The sequence below is a fragment of the Vidua macroura genome, chromosome 3 (genome assembly GCF_024509145.1).
Source record: "Vidua macroura isolate BioBank_ID:100142 chromosome 3, ASM2450914v1, whole genome shotgun sequence".
NCBI lineage: Eukaryota > Metazoa > Chordata > Aves > Passeriformes > Viduidae > Vidua > Vidua macroura.
In genome coordinates this window covers 31,019,987-31,036,349 of record NC_071573.1, presented here as the reverse complement: position 1 = coordinate 31,036,349, position 16,363 = coordinate 31,019,987, and the positions used below count along the sequence as shown (strand labels likewise).

At 40.3% G+C, this 16,363-nt stretch overlaps 1 protein-coding gene across 2 annotated transcripts in view; it reads right to left on the bottom strand.

Moving 5' to 3' along the window:
- The window catches only part of EPAS1 (endothelial PAS domain protein 1), a 74,719-nt gene that overhangs the window by 18,769 nt on the left and 39,587 nt on the right, over positions 1–16,363 (bottom strand). Inside the window, exons 2-6 of one of the 2 annotated variants that reach the window (XM_053973003.1) lie at positions 14,115–14,305; positions 3,785–3,936; positions 3,104–3,188; positions 2,484–2,602; positions 2,186–2,388 (exon numbers count right to left, since the gene is read on the bottom strand). In XM_053973003.1, coding sequence (XP_053828978.1) covers positions 2,186–2,388; positions 2,484–2,602; positions 3,104–3,188; positions 3,785–3,936; positions 14,115–14,305 — 750 coding nt within the window. Of the gene's footprint in view, positions 1–2,185; positions 2,389–2,483; positions 2,603–2,711; positions 2,773–3,103; positions 3,189–3,784; positions 3,937–14,114; positions 14,306–16,363 lie in introns of those variants that run through there. The other variant, XM_053973004.1, reaches the window with a different exon arrangement.

Below are 16,363 nucleotides of genomic sequence, written 5' to 3'. Positions count from 1 at the left end.
AATAAAAACATAATGCTCCCTGGACAGACCTGTCCACATCAGATGAACTGCAAGGAGGATACCAGGACCACTGCAGAAGCCTGGTAGAGGAGGCACACTGCTCTCCATGATACCAGCACTAAACTGGAAGCACACTGTCCCTTATGGAGCAATGAGCTGTGTGAGCCCTGCTGTGTTGCTGCAGAAAGAAGTGAGTACGTAGAAAAGAGTTTAGGCATCTGACTGGCACATGCTGCCTTTCCTCCTCTGCTTCCCAGCCTGGATTTACATTCCTGGCATAAGCTGCTCCTTCAATGCAATCTGTCTAGCAGCACTGAATTTGATAAGAACAGCTGAGTGTTTTGCATTTTTATGTGTCTAGTGATGTGTCGCCTGCTGGAGAGAAATCAGCATCTCTCTAGGAGGGAAGCGAGAGCCAGGTGGATCTGCTGCAAAGAACCTGAAAGGTTTGTGAAATCTCCTCCTTCTCTGCCCTGGCTATCTTTTTGCAGCTTTACCAAAATCTGAATAACACAGGAATGAAACATCCAACCAAAACTATATAGTAAAAGATATGCTAATTTATAGTCTGGTTTTGGAAAAAAAAAAAAAAAACAAAACTGTAAAATCCCTACAAGAGGAAGCTATCATATTTCACTGCCATTTGAAACATCTTCCCTGTAAATCAAATGTCCACTATTTAGGACAAGACATAATGTATCATTATTTTTAAAATAAGCATGTGTATCTTTAATAGGATAGCATCAGTCCCTCTAATTCTCATTTGTAATGGCCTATGCATTAAGTCTTGCAGATGTGTGAAGGCTGCAGTAAAGCAAAATCCTCTGCTACTCTCCTGTAGCCTGTCACTGAATGGCCCCAGTAATTCTGAGCACATTGCTTTTAATAATGAGTCACTATCATATTGAGTCACTCCCTCCAGCAGCAAAATCCTATTGATATCTCAATATTTTCATGCTGAAAATATAAACAAAGGAAAAAGTCTCATTGTGATTACATCAGAGACCATTTCTAGTTACTTGCTGTGAAGCTCTCAGAGAGGTCACAAGGTCAGTCACAAGTTTCACACTTGCAATCTTGCTTTCATCCCCAGCTGCTAACACTGCAAGTTTATATGGCTGCTTCATCACATTGTTTAAAAAAATAATCTTACTTAGCAAAGTTTAAAAAAACTTTCGAAGGTTGAAGAAATCAACAAAGATGTTGGTCTTGTGAGTTTCTGCGTAAATTGCAAGCATGTGCATAATCTCACTGATAAACCTCCAGGCCTCAGAGGTACCTAGCATCTCTGAATTTCAGGAGACCAATTTCTTTAGGCAGAAAAGTTTATCTTAAATTCATAGATTACCTCAAAAACCCCAAACAAACCCCAAATCCACAGCAGTGAAGACAGGACTTTCTGGGCAAATGGAGGACAGGAAGACACTTCATGGGAAGGGATCTCTGGCTCGCTAGCATGCATGGAACAGTTATCACAGTACACAGACAGGGAGAAGAGATAGATGGCATGAAATATGCCATCCCAGGACAGTCAGGCAGGTGGAAACTAGAGGGATCTCCATTTTTTTTCACTCAAGAGTGAAGTGTGGGGAGCAGAGGACAAGCCCCTGCCTGATCCAAGGTCCCCTCCCCTTCATTTTGTCACTAAAAGGTGCAGGGAGACAACCAATAAAGGCTATTTGCTTTTCATTGAGCAAGAGGCTGCAACTCCATTTCAGAGCAGCAGGTACTCTGTATGCCTTGGCAATTCTTGGTTAATGCAGAGCATAAAGTACTTGCCAGCTAACTGATAACAGCATCCTGGGCCAAACCAACCATAAAACAGTCCTTGACTAAGGTCCATATGGCGTGCCCTGGGACACTCTCTAAAACAGAAATCTTGCATACCCTTCAGTTTGTTAAACCCCAAGAAGCTGACATTTGTGGCTCCAAGTCACCTCATCCTCTGCCAGTAAAACTGAATTCCTCACTTGGCGGGATGAGGAAATACAGCAGGAATACAGTTTCACCCAAATTGAAATTTTTGAGGTGGATTAAGTGAGCCACTAAATAGCCATTTTGGTGACAGGCTGAATTTTCTTCTGGTCCTTGCTTACCAGGTCCACACAAGATATTTGAAAGAACTGCTTGTTTTGTTCAAGAAAATAAAAAACACCTCTGGAAAGGAAAAGCCATTGGAGCATACCTGTCATCACAGTAGGTGAATTTCATGTCCATGCTGTGGCGACTCAGGAAGGTCTTGCTGTCCAGGGGAATATCGATGTTTGAAGGGTGCTGAATAGGCTCGCACATTATTATAAGGCAGGTGAGAAGAGGCTCCTTATACCCACACAGAGTGTGAGGAGGGCAAGTGTTATACACTTTAACTTGCCCAGTGCAGTGCAAAACCTGAAATAAGAAGAAACAAACTTAGGATGTACTTTCTCTCCACGTCAAAATGTCTATTAAAATAAAACCTACTTAATTTGGCTCAAATATTGTACCTTCCATGTGGCAGACTTGAGGTTAACAGTTCTGCCTCTGTTGGTAACAGTGCATTTCATCCTCATGAAGAAGTCACGCTCAGTTGACATCTCTTTGCTTTTCTTTCCAAAGCCTGGACCTGTTTAAGGAAAAGGCAAATTAATTTTCTCATTTTCCTTCTTGATTTCTTCTACTTATAAGCATGAAGGATTCAACAGAAATAACAGACTAATTCTCAGATAATTTACCTGCAGAGACTATCAAAGATGCATGGATCATTACAGAGCAGTTTGTAGAGCTCAGACGTAAAACTTTAAGTGGAACTTAAATAGGACTTTGTGCATTTTAAACCTATGTTTTAGCTTGCAGCACATGAATCTTTCCACAGTGTTACAGCTGAAAACATTATACCTGTCTAAACTTGATGAGGGAAAATACTAAAAAAACAGTTCCTTGGTACTATCATATTTAAGCAATATTTGGCAAAACAAAATGAATCTGCAAAGCACTGAGTAGCAGTTAATGATTACTCTAGGAACAAAAATTCCTTTTACCATGACAAACAAATCTCTTTTGCTAGCCATTTACTTCATTTGGTTATTTCAGAAACAAACAGGGACTTTTGTATTTTCATGATTACCATTTTTCAGACTCAGATTCTCTCGAATTTCTTCATGGTCACATGGATGAGTGAAGTCAAAAATGCTGTGTCCAGTGAGTTCCACCTGTGTGGAAGTAAGAGTTACACATAGCAAATCAAAGCAGCTGAAAGTATTTATCTGTTTTTAAATACAATTGAAATGAAAGTGGTCACTTGAACTGAGTGCATTGACAGGATGCTCACAGACACAAATGCCATGACCCTCCCTTTGTTTATCCTATGCATAACTCCTCATTTTCTCCCCAGAACGATTCTCTTATCTTTGAATTTGCACAGTGCAGTTAACAGTCAACACCTCTTATTATTTTCAACACAGGACAAAACACCAGTCCACAAAGCAGAAAAGGGGGGACCAAAAAGAGCAGCTCTATCTCCTTTGTCCCATAGTCTAAGGCACAAGTAGAATAATGCCTTCTCATCTCCCTAGTAAGATGCAAGAAGGCAACTTTGCAGTCACCAAAGACACTACAACTAGATAGGAAGGGGGAGAGAACCTGCAACCCATGTTGTCTGCTATGCAGGGTACCTGCCTAAGAAATAAGACGTTTTATTTCCAGTCTTTCTTGCAGCGACACACAGCTGGGTTTTCTGCATTTAGACATAAGAGTTGTTTCTATGAACTGTATTCCAAAGAGAGGAAAGCGTAAGGGAACAAGTTACCTGGGTAAGACCCATATATTTATTGACATTCTCTGACAAAAAGATCATGTCTCCATCCTGTGTCACCACGGCAATAAATCCCTCCAAAGCTTTCAGGTACAAGTTGTCCATCTGCTGGTCTGCCTCTAGTTCATTCTCATTGTCAGCACATACTGAGAAATAAAAAGAAAAAAAAGCATTTAAAGCCTTCAGCACCCCAGCCAGCTTTTTTCAGTGCAAGCACATCCGGTTACAAGGCGACAAAATATTTTTCTGCTGTTAAAATTTCCTTTCAACAAACCTCTTCTGGTGGTGCCTTGAGAACAGCCTATGAAAAGGACGCCCTTATCATTAGAAAGGCAGGAGATACTTTTCTAAATGTTTTGGCAAATGCAAGACCCTCTCTTCACCTTTAGCATGTTTCTGCAAGACATGTTTTCAGTCACTAATACCTGCAGATGCAAATGACTGAGGTGCATCTTCTTTGTGCACATTCTCTTGGCGACTTGCAACATTTATACCACCTAACAGGACTCTTCCGTTAGGTCAAGCTTTCTAAGAAGTTCAAATACAGCTCCTACAAAACATGCCTAAATAGACCTCTTTACTCAGTACAGACACATCTCTTAACACTACTTTGGATAGAAAAAGTAGAAAACTGCTCCCTTGAAGTCATTCTGAATGAATCTCTTTGTTATCCCATAAATCTCAGTATTCCTTGGAAAACCACAGATCCATCTCACTGATACCTGCTTTTTCATCTGCAGACCTCAGGACTTCCTATACTCCATTCCACCAAAGTCTGACAAGTTTCATCACCCACCTACACTTCCCCTGTCCTGCAAGGAGAGCCTCAGACTCTGCTTATGTCCTAGATGTTTGCCTATGCAGATTAATGAACTCAGTGCACCTTACTAATTTCTGGGAAAGACATGCCACTAAGGCTGTGATAGAATATTTATTACAGCTGTTTTTCTTTTGGTTATACATTTTCCTGGTACCTTTTGGCTGCAGTGTGGCGACAATCGATGGCACCGTGATGCCCTTGTTGTGTGGCCCATCCTGTGCCATGGGAGGCAAAACTGCAGGCACAGGGGGAAGGGGCAGGCACTGCTCCTCCTGATGCCAGTCACACAAATGCCCATTTCCCTTCTTTTAAGCATGTCTCAGCTCCATGAATAAGAAGCTGTCAGGGAACGACATGCAGACAGCTAGCATTGAAAAATTTCTGTGTAGGAGCTGGCCCATTAATTTCTTGATATGTTTTATGTGAAACTTCTGGAATTATTTTTTACAAAACCACTTACAGATATTGTATCTGGTCTGTGTAGCTCAGACATGCTGTGGTGGGCTTATCTTTACAGTTTTGTCAGCCTGCACATTTGTGATCAGTCATTGCAAATGTCATGGTAAGGCTCTGATTTTGAAGGGAAAAAGCAAGTAAAAGAAGAGGAAAAAACCCCACCTTATTGTCTCAGATTAAGGAATAGCCAACTCCAAGATCTGGGGCCATGGGTAAGTCCCATCTAGATCGAAGGTGCCCTAGAGCCCATGGCAGCAAGGATGATGAGAGAAGAGCTGAAGCGATTCTGCTCTATGTGCTCCTTCCTGATGGCACAAGAGTGCTCCAGGCTGGGCCCACCACCAATCTTGCTGTCCAGAGGCTCCAACCATAACTGCATCAGCCTTACTTGCAAGAACAGTGGGACACAAATTCCTTGGAGAAGCTGCTCTCCTTTGATGGTTTAATGTTGCAATTTCAGCTTACAGTTTGTTCTGTAGTACACATACTGTTAGCACTTGAGAAAAGTCATTATTTTTTGTTCTTTTCCTCAAAGAGACAGCACATTGATCATATTCCTTCATGTGTCTTATTGAAATACTTATTTTGCAAGAAGTCTAGAAGCAGGAATAGAGCATTGCTTTGTAAAACATTACATGATTTGGGTTTGTTGCTTTTTTGAATAGGGAAGAGGCTGAGCCAAATGAACGCAGTTTTTACTTTGAAGCGCTAATGAGTGATGATTAAAGGATAAGTTTGATCTATACAGCTCCTGGAACTGCATCTGCTAGTGCCTGAGGATGGACTGCAAGCAAACCAAGAGGGATGAGCAGTTGCAATGCAGAGCCCAGCAAGCACTGTTTGGAACAGGTAAGTGGTAACAAAAACAATGCTTGCTGCTGCTGCATCCTCCTGTTCCTCAACATCCCTCACTGGCAGCAGTCCATCACGCATCATGCAAACCAGGGAAGAAATGGACTCAACCCCAGAGCTATGGAGAGCACTTGGTTTATCACCCTTTGCCTCTCAACAAGACTGGTAGCAGGGAAGAGAGGATGCTCTCTGGGGATGGCCAGCATAGGCTGGGGATTTATCATTTCACGTCCTTGCACTGCAATTCTGGCTACACATGCAGGGGCCAGTTCCTCCTCAGTACAAAGCAAATGACTTCAGGAAATTGCATCAGGACTAGCATTTAAAATACAGAAAATATACAATAATATATTTGAATAGTACGCACTTTGACCAAAATGACATTTAGGAAAGGAAGAAGGAAAAAAAAAAAAAGAGGTAAGTGACCATCTGCTCCCAAGCTTGTTCTGCTGCATAAAGAATGTCAAGGGTCTTTTTTTACTTTTCCGGAAGCAAACAAATGGTTTATTCAGCAGGGATTATGGCTATAGCCCAAGACAATCAGCCAAGTGTGGGTTCAGAGAAAAAATGACTTTTCAGCTCTAACCCCAGACCCTCCTTTCCATTTTTTTTTCCCAGCTCATTAAGTTTGCATTAACAAAACATGACCATTCAAAGGCAGGAAGGCTATTCAAAGCATTTGTATTCTTAAATGCCTCCAACAGTGAAAGACAAACACTTTTCTTGTATTATCAGATGATTAAGTTTGCTTTTCCCTGTATATAAATTATATTACTTATACAAACACACACAGAGGACATGGATCACTCACATCAGGGCTGCAGGTTCAAACCCTTAAGGTCCGAGCTGAGCACAACACTTGAAGATACAGTCAGCTTTAAAGCATGTGGTTACAGGGGTTTGTGGGATCAGAGTACACTGTTTTTATTAAAATTATCTTTGTCCAGCTGGAGGCATCTGTGATGTGGACATAGAGGAGGGAGAGGAGATTGATTGCTGCTGTGCACCCAGTCTAACCTAACCCAAACCAAACCAAACCAAACCAAACCAAACCAAACCAAACCAAACCAAAGTGTTTTGCAGACATGCTCCAGCCTTCCTGGTAACTGAATAAACCCCACTGCACCCCCTCCTTTCTCCTCAGCAGCCTAGCTGCAGCAGGAAAGGGGAGCTGGCAGATATGGGTTTCTTGTAGTACCTAATAGGGCGTGCTCACGTTTCAAAGGCGAGGAAACTGCAGGCGCTATCAGGCATATAAAGGTGGGTGCCAAGCACCTCCAGTGCCACTCTGCTGCTGCTGCCCATCTATTCCTTGCCTGTCCCTACAGCAGCCTACCCAGTGCAGCTCCAGCACTGGGGAACACACCAAAGGTGCTCATGTCTTTGACTGTTTCCAGGTTCTTTGCAAACACAGAAGGTGTCATGTGTGCTAACCCTCTGAAGCAGATCAAGCTACCTGAGGATCCTAAGTCTGCAGCAAAGAAATATGCTGGGCTGCACTGTGGCGGCCCTGGTATGCCCTGTATCAGGTAACTTGGTATAATTATAGTAATATAAATAATAAATAGGAGTCCCTCCTATGGCTGCAGTGTCAGCATTAGAGCACGTTCCCTTTCTTCTGTGGAAAACACTAGCTGCTAATACACAGAGGATATACACACTTTAAGAGAGTGATACATCAGAAGCAGTTCAGTCATTGCCACTAGCAAAACTCTGGTTTGCTTGAGAAAGAATCTGTTTTGCTGATGCAAAACAAATAATGGCATGGCTACTGCAAGCTCCTCCCTGAAATCCCCACTGTGTTTCACTTTGCTTTAAATTGTCTTCATTAATTTACCTTGGTGCTGAACAGGAGCATTAGTGTAAGAAAATTCAGCTTCAGATGGAAAATATTTGAGAAGGCTGGGACCAAAGGGAAGTGGGAAGTTAGCATGAGGAGGTGAGAGCAGAACTTCAGCCTTGGGTTTGCAATAGGTCTGAGGTCACTTTATCCAGAGAACATCACCTCATGTAGACTTGCCAGGTTTTTGCAGGTCTTTGGGAAAGGTAACAGTGGGACTCAGTTTATACTGATTTTTAGAGGATGGGGTTTTTTTGTCTGATTTTTTTTTTTTTTTTTTTGTTAGCATTGCATTTCAAAATAGCTGCTAGCTAAATTTTGAAATAAGGATGTGTTTCTGATTTTTTTCCTACAACATTTTCCACTCGTCTCAAGGGGAATACCTCAGTTCTGACACCATGACAGTATAGCAGGGACACTGGACTGCAAATATGGCAGTTTAAATTAACAGCACATTCAGCAGAATGAAGTGCTGTAATATTGTTGTTCATATTATAGGGACTTGATGGAGTCCAGCCAAGATTGTGTTCATGTAATGCTGGAAAGCCTATACAGGAGGAGAATCCCTGTCTAGGGGAGACGGGGAGATGTTGAAACATGTCAAAAAGCCTTGTAAAACTGCTGCTGTGGCCTTCCTGGGATGACTGTAAGAGCTACAGGGGAACCAGGAACAGAGCAACGGTGTCCCATGTCCCAACATTTGATGGGTCATCCACTGCTCACTTTGCCCCAAGGCAGAAAGTCTTGAATTTTGATACATTATTTTTCAGTCCATGTCTCAGTCTGTATTAAATTTTGGTAAGTATTTATTTTGACTAATTTTCTAAACACCAAATAGAATTTATTCATTGACAAGAAACTTTGAACTGTAATGGCAAAGGCTTATTGCAGTGTTTATGATAACCTTTTATGCTAAAAATAACTTTTGTAAACAAGCTTTGATTAATTCTCACTGTCAGGATGTGCACTGTTCCCAAGTTTAAGAACACTTTTTCCGTAGATGCTTGCTCATTTCCTTCAGTCCAACCTCTTGGAACGAGTCAGAAGGCTCAAAAATCAGGCTTCTCCTTAAAAGAAATAACTGTTCAGGTATAAACAACCTCCTAGCGAACAGCCTGTAACTCCTCTCAACACCTTTGATCTGACTCAAAGGGGTCTTTCTGGTCAGTTCAGAGGTAGAAAATGATAAAACGTGTTTCTACTGGAGGTCACATTATCACCTACACAGAATTTTTCTGGCTTTGTCTCATCCTGGTTCCTATAAGTACCAGTAAGTTGTTTACATGTTGTACATAACTGATATCAGGCTACAGCTGCCACTCCAGAGGAGGGTTCCAAACCTGCCTGATGCCAGCAGGCAAAAGTTAGGGAAGATCTAACAGCAGCTTCATCTTGCATCAGAGAGAGCAGCTTTGGGACAGACATCTCTTCCTGGTTTCTTTTTTTCCATCAAAGGAAAGTGATTTCCCCCCCCTTTTTTCTGTCTTGACAGGGCAGTACATCCTGTTCAAGGGGATATTTTCAATGTGTTCAATAAAAGCTTTCAATTTAGATACATCAAGAAAAAGCTACACTTAAACTTGAAGCTTCCTGAAGGGCTCTTATCTCCAAGTGCACAAGCAATCTTGGATAAAGAAAACACTTATGTTAGTGTTGTTTTGATTGCAGAGTTTGTATCTAGACAAATCATTCAGATGCCCCTCCCAGGAACTTGCCTGCAGTCCTGCAGCCATTGGTGTTGAATGTTGGGAATACAGCACCCCATCAGATCAGGCTTTGAGTCCCATGGGACCTTTGGATGCACCTTTCCCTGAAAGGGGACATCACTCTGAGCAGCCGAAACACTCAGCACCTGACTCACTCTCATTCCTAGCAGCATGGTTGGCATAAAATTACTATTTTTCCAATGTAATAAAAGCAATCAAGTAGACATGCTATTTTTAAAGCACTGTTTTATGCCACAATGGTCTGACATTAGATGCCGCTTGTCCAGACATTCAAAAACAATGCCCACATCATTTCTCCCTACAGTCTGTCCTCTCCCTTAAAAGCCTAGAGAAAAGCTATTTTTTCCCCTTCTGCTCCCTGCTGGCTTTCCGGCTCTGTTGTCTCCCCCCCTTGAAACCTTCACACTGGCTTCCTTGTGGCCTCCCTTCTCCCAAATAACTTCCTGTCTGTATCCCTGTTCCCTCCCCATTTCTGCTCCTGTCTGCCTGCACAAGAACAACTCCCAGCCAGTTTCCTTTGCTGGATTTCTGCATAGAAAAGACACCCGGGTGACCACAAAATTGGGATGGGATTAAGGCAAGCCAATAAAATTGTATTTGCCTGATTAGCCTGATTAAAAAATTCATCATCCTGGCACAGAGAAATTCACTGTACTAAAGAGTTTTGGTTCCTGTAACACCTTTAGCATCAGCATGGTTCAAATAAACACTTAAAATTATTGGCAGTGTACAAACAGTCTTCCTAAAATTGACTCTCCTCCTCATATACAGACAAAAAGAGAATATCTGAGGCAGCCTTAGCAGCTACCACAATGTTAGCTGCTAACCAAGGCAGCCATTCTTTAGCAAAAGCCATTATTTCTCTTTTGCCATCTATTAGCTTCCCAAAAAGCATTACTTAAGTAATGCCTTACTTAGGAAGCCTTAGTTACTAGCTATACTAGAAAATAATATGGGAAAAGTACTGCTAACATTTTTCTGACCACACTAAAGGACATAAGGTCCCAAATCCAAAAGCTCCACTACTGATAAGCATCAGAATGCCTATTTTCAGCAGCAACTTTATGGGATCAAAACCTTTACTTGAAATGAACAAAGATCAGTTCTAAATTTATCCCAAACATTTGAATGTGATGATGGTAAAAATGTATTATGCCAACAGAATTAGTAGACATCTTGAAAAATATTTAAGATTATCACAATTAAATATTTCTACTTAGCATTCCAATTATACCATGTACTGTTCTGTGCACAACATGGAAACAGTATTATAAAGCTATTGTTTCAGTTTGCTTCCTGTGATACTAATCTCAATCAGGCCGTCAGACGAACAGCCTGCATTTCTAAATGTTAAAGGCTTCCTCTCCAACATTCCCACACAGAATTGCCTACTGTGAAAATCAAAGGGTAACGTGTTACTAAGTAAAGCAGCAACTTTTATAAAGCTAAACCTGGTATTTTTTACCCTTTTGAACTCTGAGATATACAACCAGCTATTTCCTATTATGATAGGATACAAGGGCCCTACAACGCCTGCAGGAGACGTGCACTCTGCAATCCAGAAGTCGGGATTTTTTGAGGCACATAGCAGGAGAGCTTTCAATGAGGGCTCAGATTCAGGGGCTCTGCCATTCACCTGCTGAAAGAATGTGGGCATAGATTTCCCTAGGTCTTGGCTTCCCAACAGATAAATGATCATTATGCAGACACAGCTAATAAAACAGCCCAAGTTACACAAGTGAAAAGCCCTATTCCGACTCAGGGAATAATAGGAAAGGGCACGAGACACTCAATGCCAGTGGAGTGAGACTGGCAAGTTGCCTACAGCCATCTCCAAAATCCCACCTGGAGCATCAGCTTGCAGAAAGATGAGGGTACAGTCCTGGGAGAGGCCTTGTTCTCTCTGCTCCAGGCAAAATTGCCTTAAAACAGAGATGTGTTTGAGAATTGTGCCCACGAACAGTAACACAAAATAAAGTATGGTGTGCTAGTAGGTTTTGATAGACTAAATTAGAAACAAGAAAAATGGTAATCAAGCAGTAGTTTTATCTCTATCCCATTTTGAAACTTTTTTCAAGTTGCAGCAAATGTTATTTCAACGTCCAAATTACTGACAGAACAAATACACTCACTTAACTCCAGTTTACAGTAGGCATCCAGCCCAAATAATCCAAACCATTTCCACAAAGACAACATAAAGCAAAGAGGGGTTTGCAGGCTGGGTTGGGCATTTGATTCTATGCACTTCCACCTGTTTATGTCCCAGTTCATCCATCAAGAGATGATACAGTGTTCCCTATGCTCCCTATCAGTCAAATCAGATTTCTCAAATGCAACAGTATGTTTATGGTCAAATTCCAGGCTGCTAAACATGCACATGAAACCTTTGCTGCAGCTTTGCTTGAGGCTCAGAAAGGGTCTAAAGCAGAAGCAAGAACAGAACGAGTACAAACATCACCCAAGCCCATTTTCCATCTTGCTTCACACTTGTCAAAACAGGATAAGTAGCAAACCTCTTGATCTGTGAGCCTCCAGCTGCATCAAAAACCTACCACTCTGAATTAAACTGGATGGCCTTCTAGTGAAAGCCAGTGTCCTTACAAAGACTGGCATTATTCAGAGGTCCACAAAGATAGGAAATTTAATTTATATGTTAGCTATACTCAGAAGAGTAGATGAGAAGCAGTCAAGGTTTTCTGACTTGAGTTCTTTAATTATAATGTATTTTCATTATCAGAAAATAATACCCAAGATTTCCAGAAAATCCATCCTTTTAAAGTACTTAAGTTCAATTCCTCAAAATAGAAGCATCTAAGATTTTGAAACCCTTATCTACATCTCTGGTGCCTAAAGATGCAGCCATGGACAAATCTGCATTTGACTAACAACACAAATTTTAATGAGAGGATTTACTCCAAGTTAATATTTGGACTGAGGAAGTGAGTCCATCAGATTTAAGGCTAAGCAAATAACTAATAGAGAGAAAGCATGAAATATTAAAGCACAGCCTGTTGCTACTGTAGCATTTTATTTCCAGATTATTTTCTGATGCTGGGTACTGGTAGTATTTCAAGAAAATGTCAATTGTCTACATGAATCACATTATTTTTCAAACACTGTCACAGAAATATATCTCAGAAATATCATATCTTTACATGTCTGTATGTATATTATACACATATACTGAATTGTCATCACTATCAAATAATGAGTCTAAGCCGTAACACTATAGCATCAAAATAAATGTATTAGTTAGTAGATTTTTTTCTCACTGAGAAATGTAAATTAATTTCAAAAGTTCACTTTAATCTTAGCAGTTTAGCAAATGTATTATTCTGATGATGACTGTGTCCGACTATTTCATGTCGATTTTTACAGGCACGCACATTACTTATATTATCGGTTACAGCCTCTCAGAAGGTTACTTTTCCTGTGGTGTGTCAGTCTTTAGTTCATGCCATATAAATATTTGAAAAGCAGAGGCTGTTTTTATGAGAACATTACTAACAAATTGGCTTTGTTTAAGAACATTTACCTGTTTACGCAACTTCTTCAAGTATTAGTTACATGACAAAATCGGAGATGATTTCCAAAGACTGTTCAGCACATAAATGTTTCTTTTCACAGAAGTATATGATAAAACCACATTCTATAAGCTAAGATAAAAATACCTACATTTTATACAGTAGGCTTCAGCAAAAGCCAAAAGTGCTACAAGAAATTACAGAGCATACAGAAGCAGAATTGAATTTGCTGTATCTTTCAGACTAACCAACAAAAAACCAATAGCAAATTAGACCACAAAATGGGATGCTTCCTAATAACATTTATTAAAATAATTGATGTTGTATGACTCAACTTTTCTGAGTAGAGGAAGTGCAATCGTGACCTTATTGGGAGTCTTGTCATTAATGAAGGAAAAGACAAAATTCTGGGGTTGCCATTCACAAACAATGCAGGCATTGTTTTCTTAACATATTCTGAACATTCATAGGTCACCGTGTGAAAGTTCTGGAACATCAGTTGTTTTCATTGATCCTACAGGCTACTCAAGCCACATATATCCATCAAAGTGTTTATTCAAGTATAGGGGCAAAATAAGAATATTCCTAATTTTATCCGTTTTCACAGGCTATAAAAATTATGTTTGTTCACATTTCCTACTAGTCCAACATGAGCAAAACTGATTGTATAGAATCCACTCACATCAAGTATTTAGCAGTTGTTATAACTATCTTAGTATAGCCTGTTTTAAGCAACCTACCTACTACTCTTTGCCAGTGGATAGCACAATTACTCCATTCAAACAAATTATTGGACCTTCAGAGAGTCCCAGCTGCTGTTTGAATGTGCAGGCACAAACATGCTTGCCACGCCAAATCAAAAATTCTTTGTTTCAGCATGGAAGCTTAAGGCATATGTTTGAATTCTGATTAAACTCTTAAAAGCTCAAAATCTTGTAATTGAGATCAATAAACCACATTCAAGAGTTCTCAGAGGTTTTATTTAGAGAGGCAAAAACCCTGCACAAATTGTTATTTTGGTAACTCTGTAGTCAGAGAAGAGCATAATCTTACCAAGCTGCCATCAGCCATCCCGGACACCTAACTTCTTTTAGCCAGATCTTACCTGAAGACAAAAGCTTATGAGTCCGTAGGAAACTGATTGCCAGGCGCATTATGGATGCCTTGTCCAGGTGGGAACTGATGTTGTGGGGCAGGGGCAGCTCATGTGCCAGCTCATAGAAAACCTCGGTCTCTTTGCTTCTTCTGCATCTTGCTGCATCTCTTGATTTCTCCTTCCTCCGTTCGGAACTGCTTCTGATAGGTAAAGAAGAGAAAGGAAAAAACATTTTTTGAAATGAAATTCACTACTTGTGAGGCGTTTACAAGAGTGTATCTTCTCAGCAATGAATCCATTCTGTCAAGTGTTTGAAATCAATTGGCCAAGCTTTAATACCTATTTGTGCCCTTTGAATTGGAATTAGGAGAGGACTGCCACAGCTGGAAAAGGCTCAAATTGTACATGAGTCAGTCTTTCCATGCCCTGAATCCCCAAACAGTACAACAGAATTGAGATCTGCCTTAGGCAAGAGATTCAAAATGAAATAGCAAATTATTACTTCTGGATTCAGGAAACATTAAAAATAATTTTTTTGTTTATTCAATCTAAATTTACTTACTCTGGAACAGGGTGGCAATCCATTTTTAAAGCTAAATAATTACAGTGAATATGGCTGTGACATAGATACAACAATGTTGTGGAGTTTTTCAATGGCTGCACTCCACATTAAAATAAAAGTAGTAGTAGAGTATCAAATTGTCTTGGTCTATAGAACTGTCTCAGCTCTTAATCCAAAATTTGTCCAGAAAGCCATCTTTCTTTGACCATGAAGGGCACAAAATGGAAAATACTGTCGCTTGCAAGATAGCCCTTCTTTGGAGAAGCTGTTCTAATTAAATCATCTCTCCACTGTCTATGAAAATAATTGCTTCTTCTGTAAAATAACATAACCACTAGAGCTCCATGTAAAACAGAGGGGCAGGAAACAACAAAGGGGAAGACATTTCATGAAGCAAGTATGCAAATTAAAGCCACCAAGGGACATAAAGCTAAATTTAACATGTGAGAAGCACAAGGAATAAATTTATAATGGTTCTGGATAGGGCATTTTAAGAGCGAGCTCTATGACTCTAAAGTTCTTTAATGAAATACAATTTCATTAAATTTCAGAACATGAAGCATCTGAATCCATTTAAAACCATGAGCCATTTCAACCCCACGTAGCTCTGATGATACTACAAGTTGCTACACTTGCATGAGTTGAGGTTTTGCAGTCACACCAACACAAAATACATTTTTCAGGCTGACTTTTGCAACAGTCCACCAGTGCCACTTGACTGAGCACAGAACAGTTTCACTGTTTTTGCTCTTTTGGCTGCACGTTCATTTCTAGAATCACCAGCAGCACCTCTCTCCACTAGCAAGGCTCCCAAAAATGAAGCAGCTTATAACTTGTTTTTTCCAACATCAATATGAAATAATGAGCCTGTAAACTAAAAATGGACCAACCAAAAAACCCCACCCAATCAAAACCAAGAGTTTAAATAAATATATTCTGTTGGATGAAAATTTTGAGGAAAACAAGTCCTAATTGCAGTACTTAATTCTAGAAACTGTTTCAATCATGATTAGTCTCATGCTAAACTGCCTAAAATAGAAAAGGAGTATTAATCCATAGCAGAGTATTCTAAAGAAGATTACTGCTTCTTGAAGACATAGACAGTCTGCAAAAGCTTCTAGCATTGAAACCACAGGAGGTTTCATGAATTAGTAAGACACATATGTGGGATCAGACAGGTGCTCACTAATGGGTATGCTAACAGGGCAAGGGGGCTCAAATACTTACAGTATCTTCTCAAGATCCATGATCAGCCCTCAGCAAACCACTTTCACTATTATTTTGCCCAAGGTGAATATTCTGTAAAATGGTCTCTGTTACAGAAGGTGTGTACTGGAGCAGACCTACACACATTTCAGTACATAATGGCAAGATCCAACTTCAATAATTACTTCAAGGGTATTGCTGAAGTGAACACCAACCCATCTAAGTTTGAATCTAAAGGAAATTCACAGGGTGACACTAACTCAATACTTTTCTCCTTGCCAAGTAAGAGTCATACTACATCCATGTGAAAAAAAAGTCCCTTCTTACAACTATCTGAGAAGATACAACAAAAAATGCCCCATGTTCTCCTGGGGCAGTTGCTGGCTACAGGAGAGTCACGTATAATACACGTACTAATGGTACTTTCAGAAACATGTCTTGCTCTCTAAAGAAAAATGTGCCTGGTCTGTGCCTGTACAGATGCTAGACT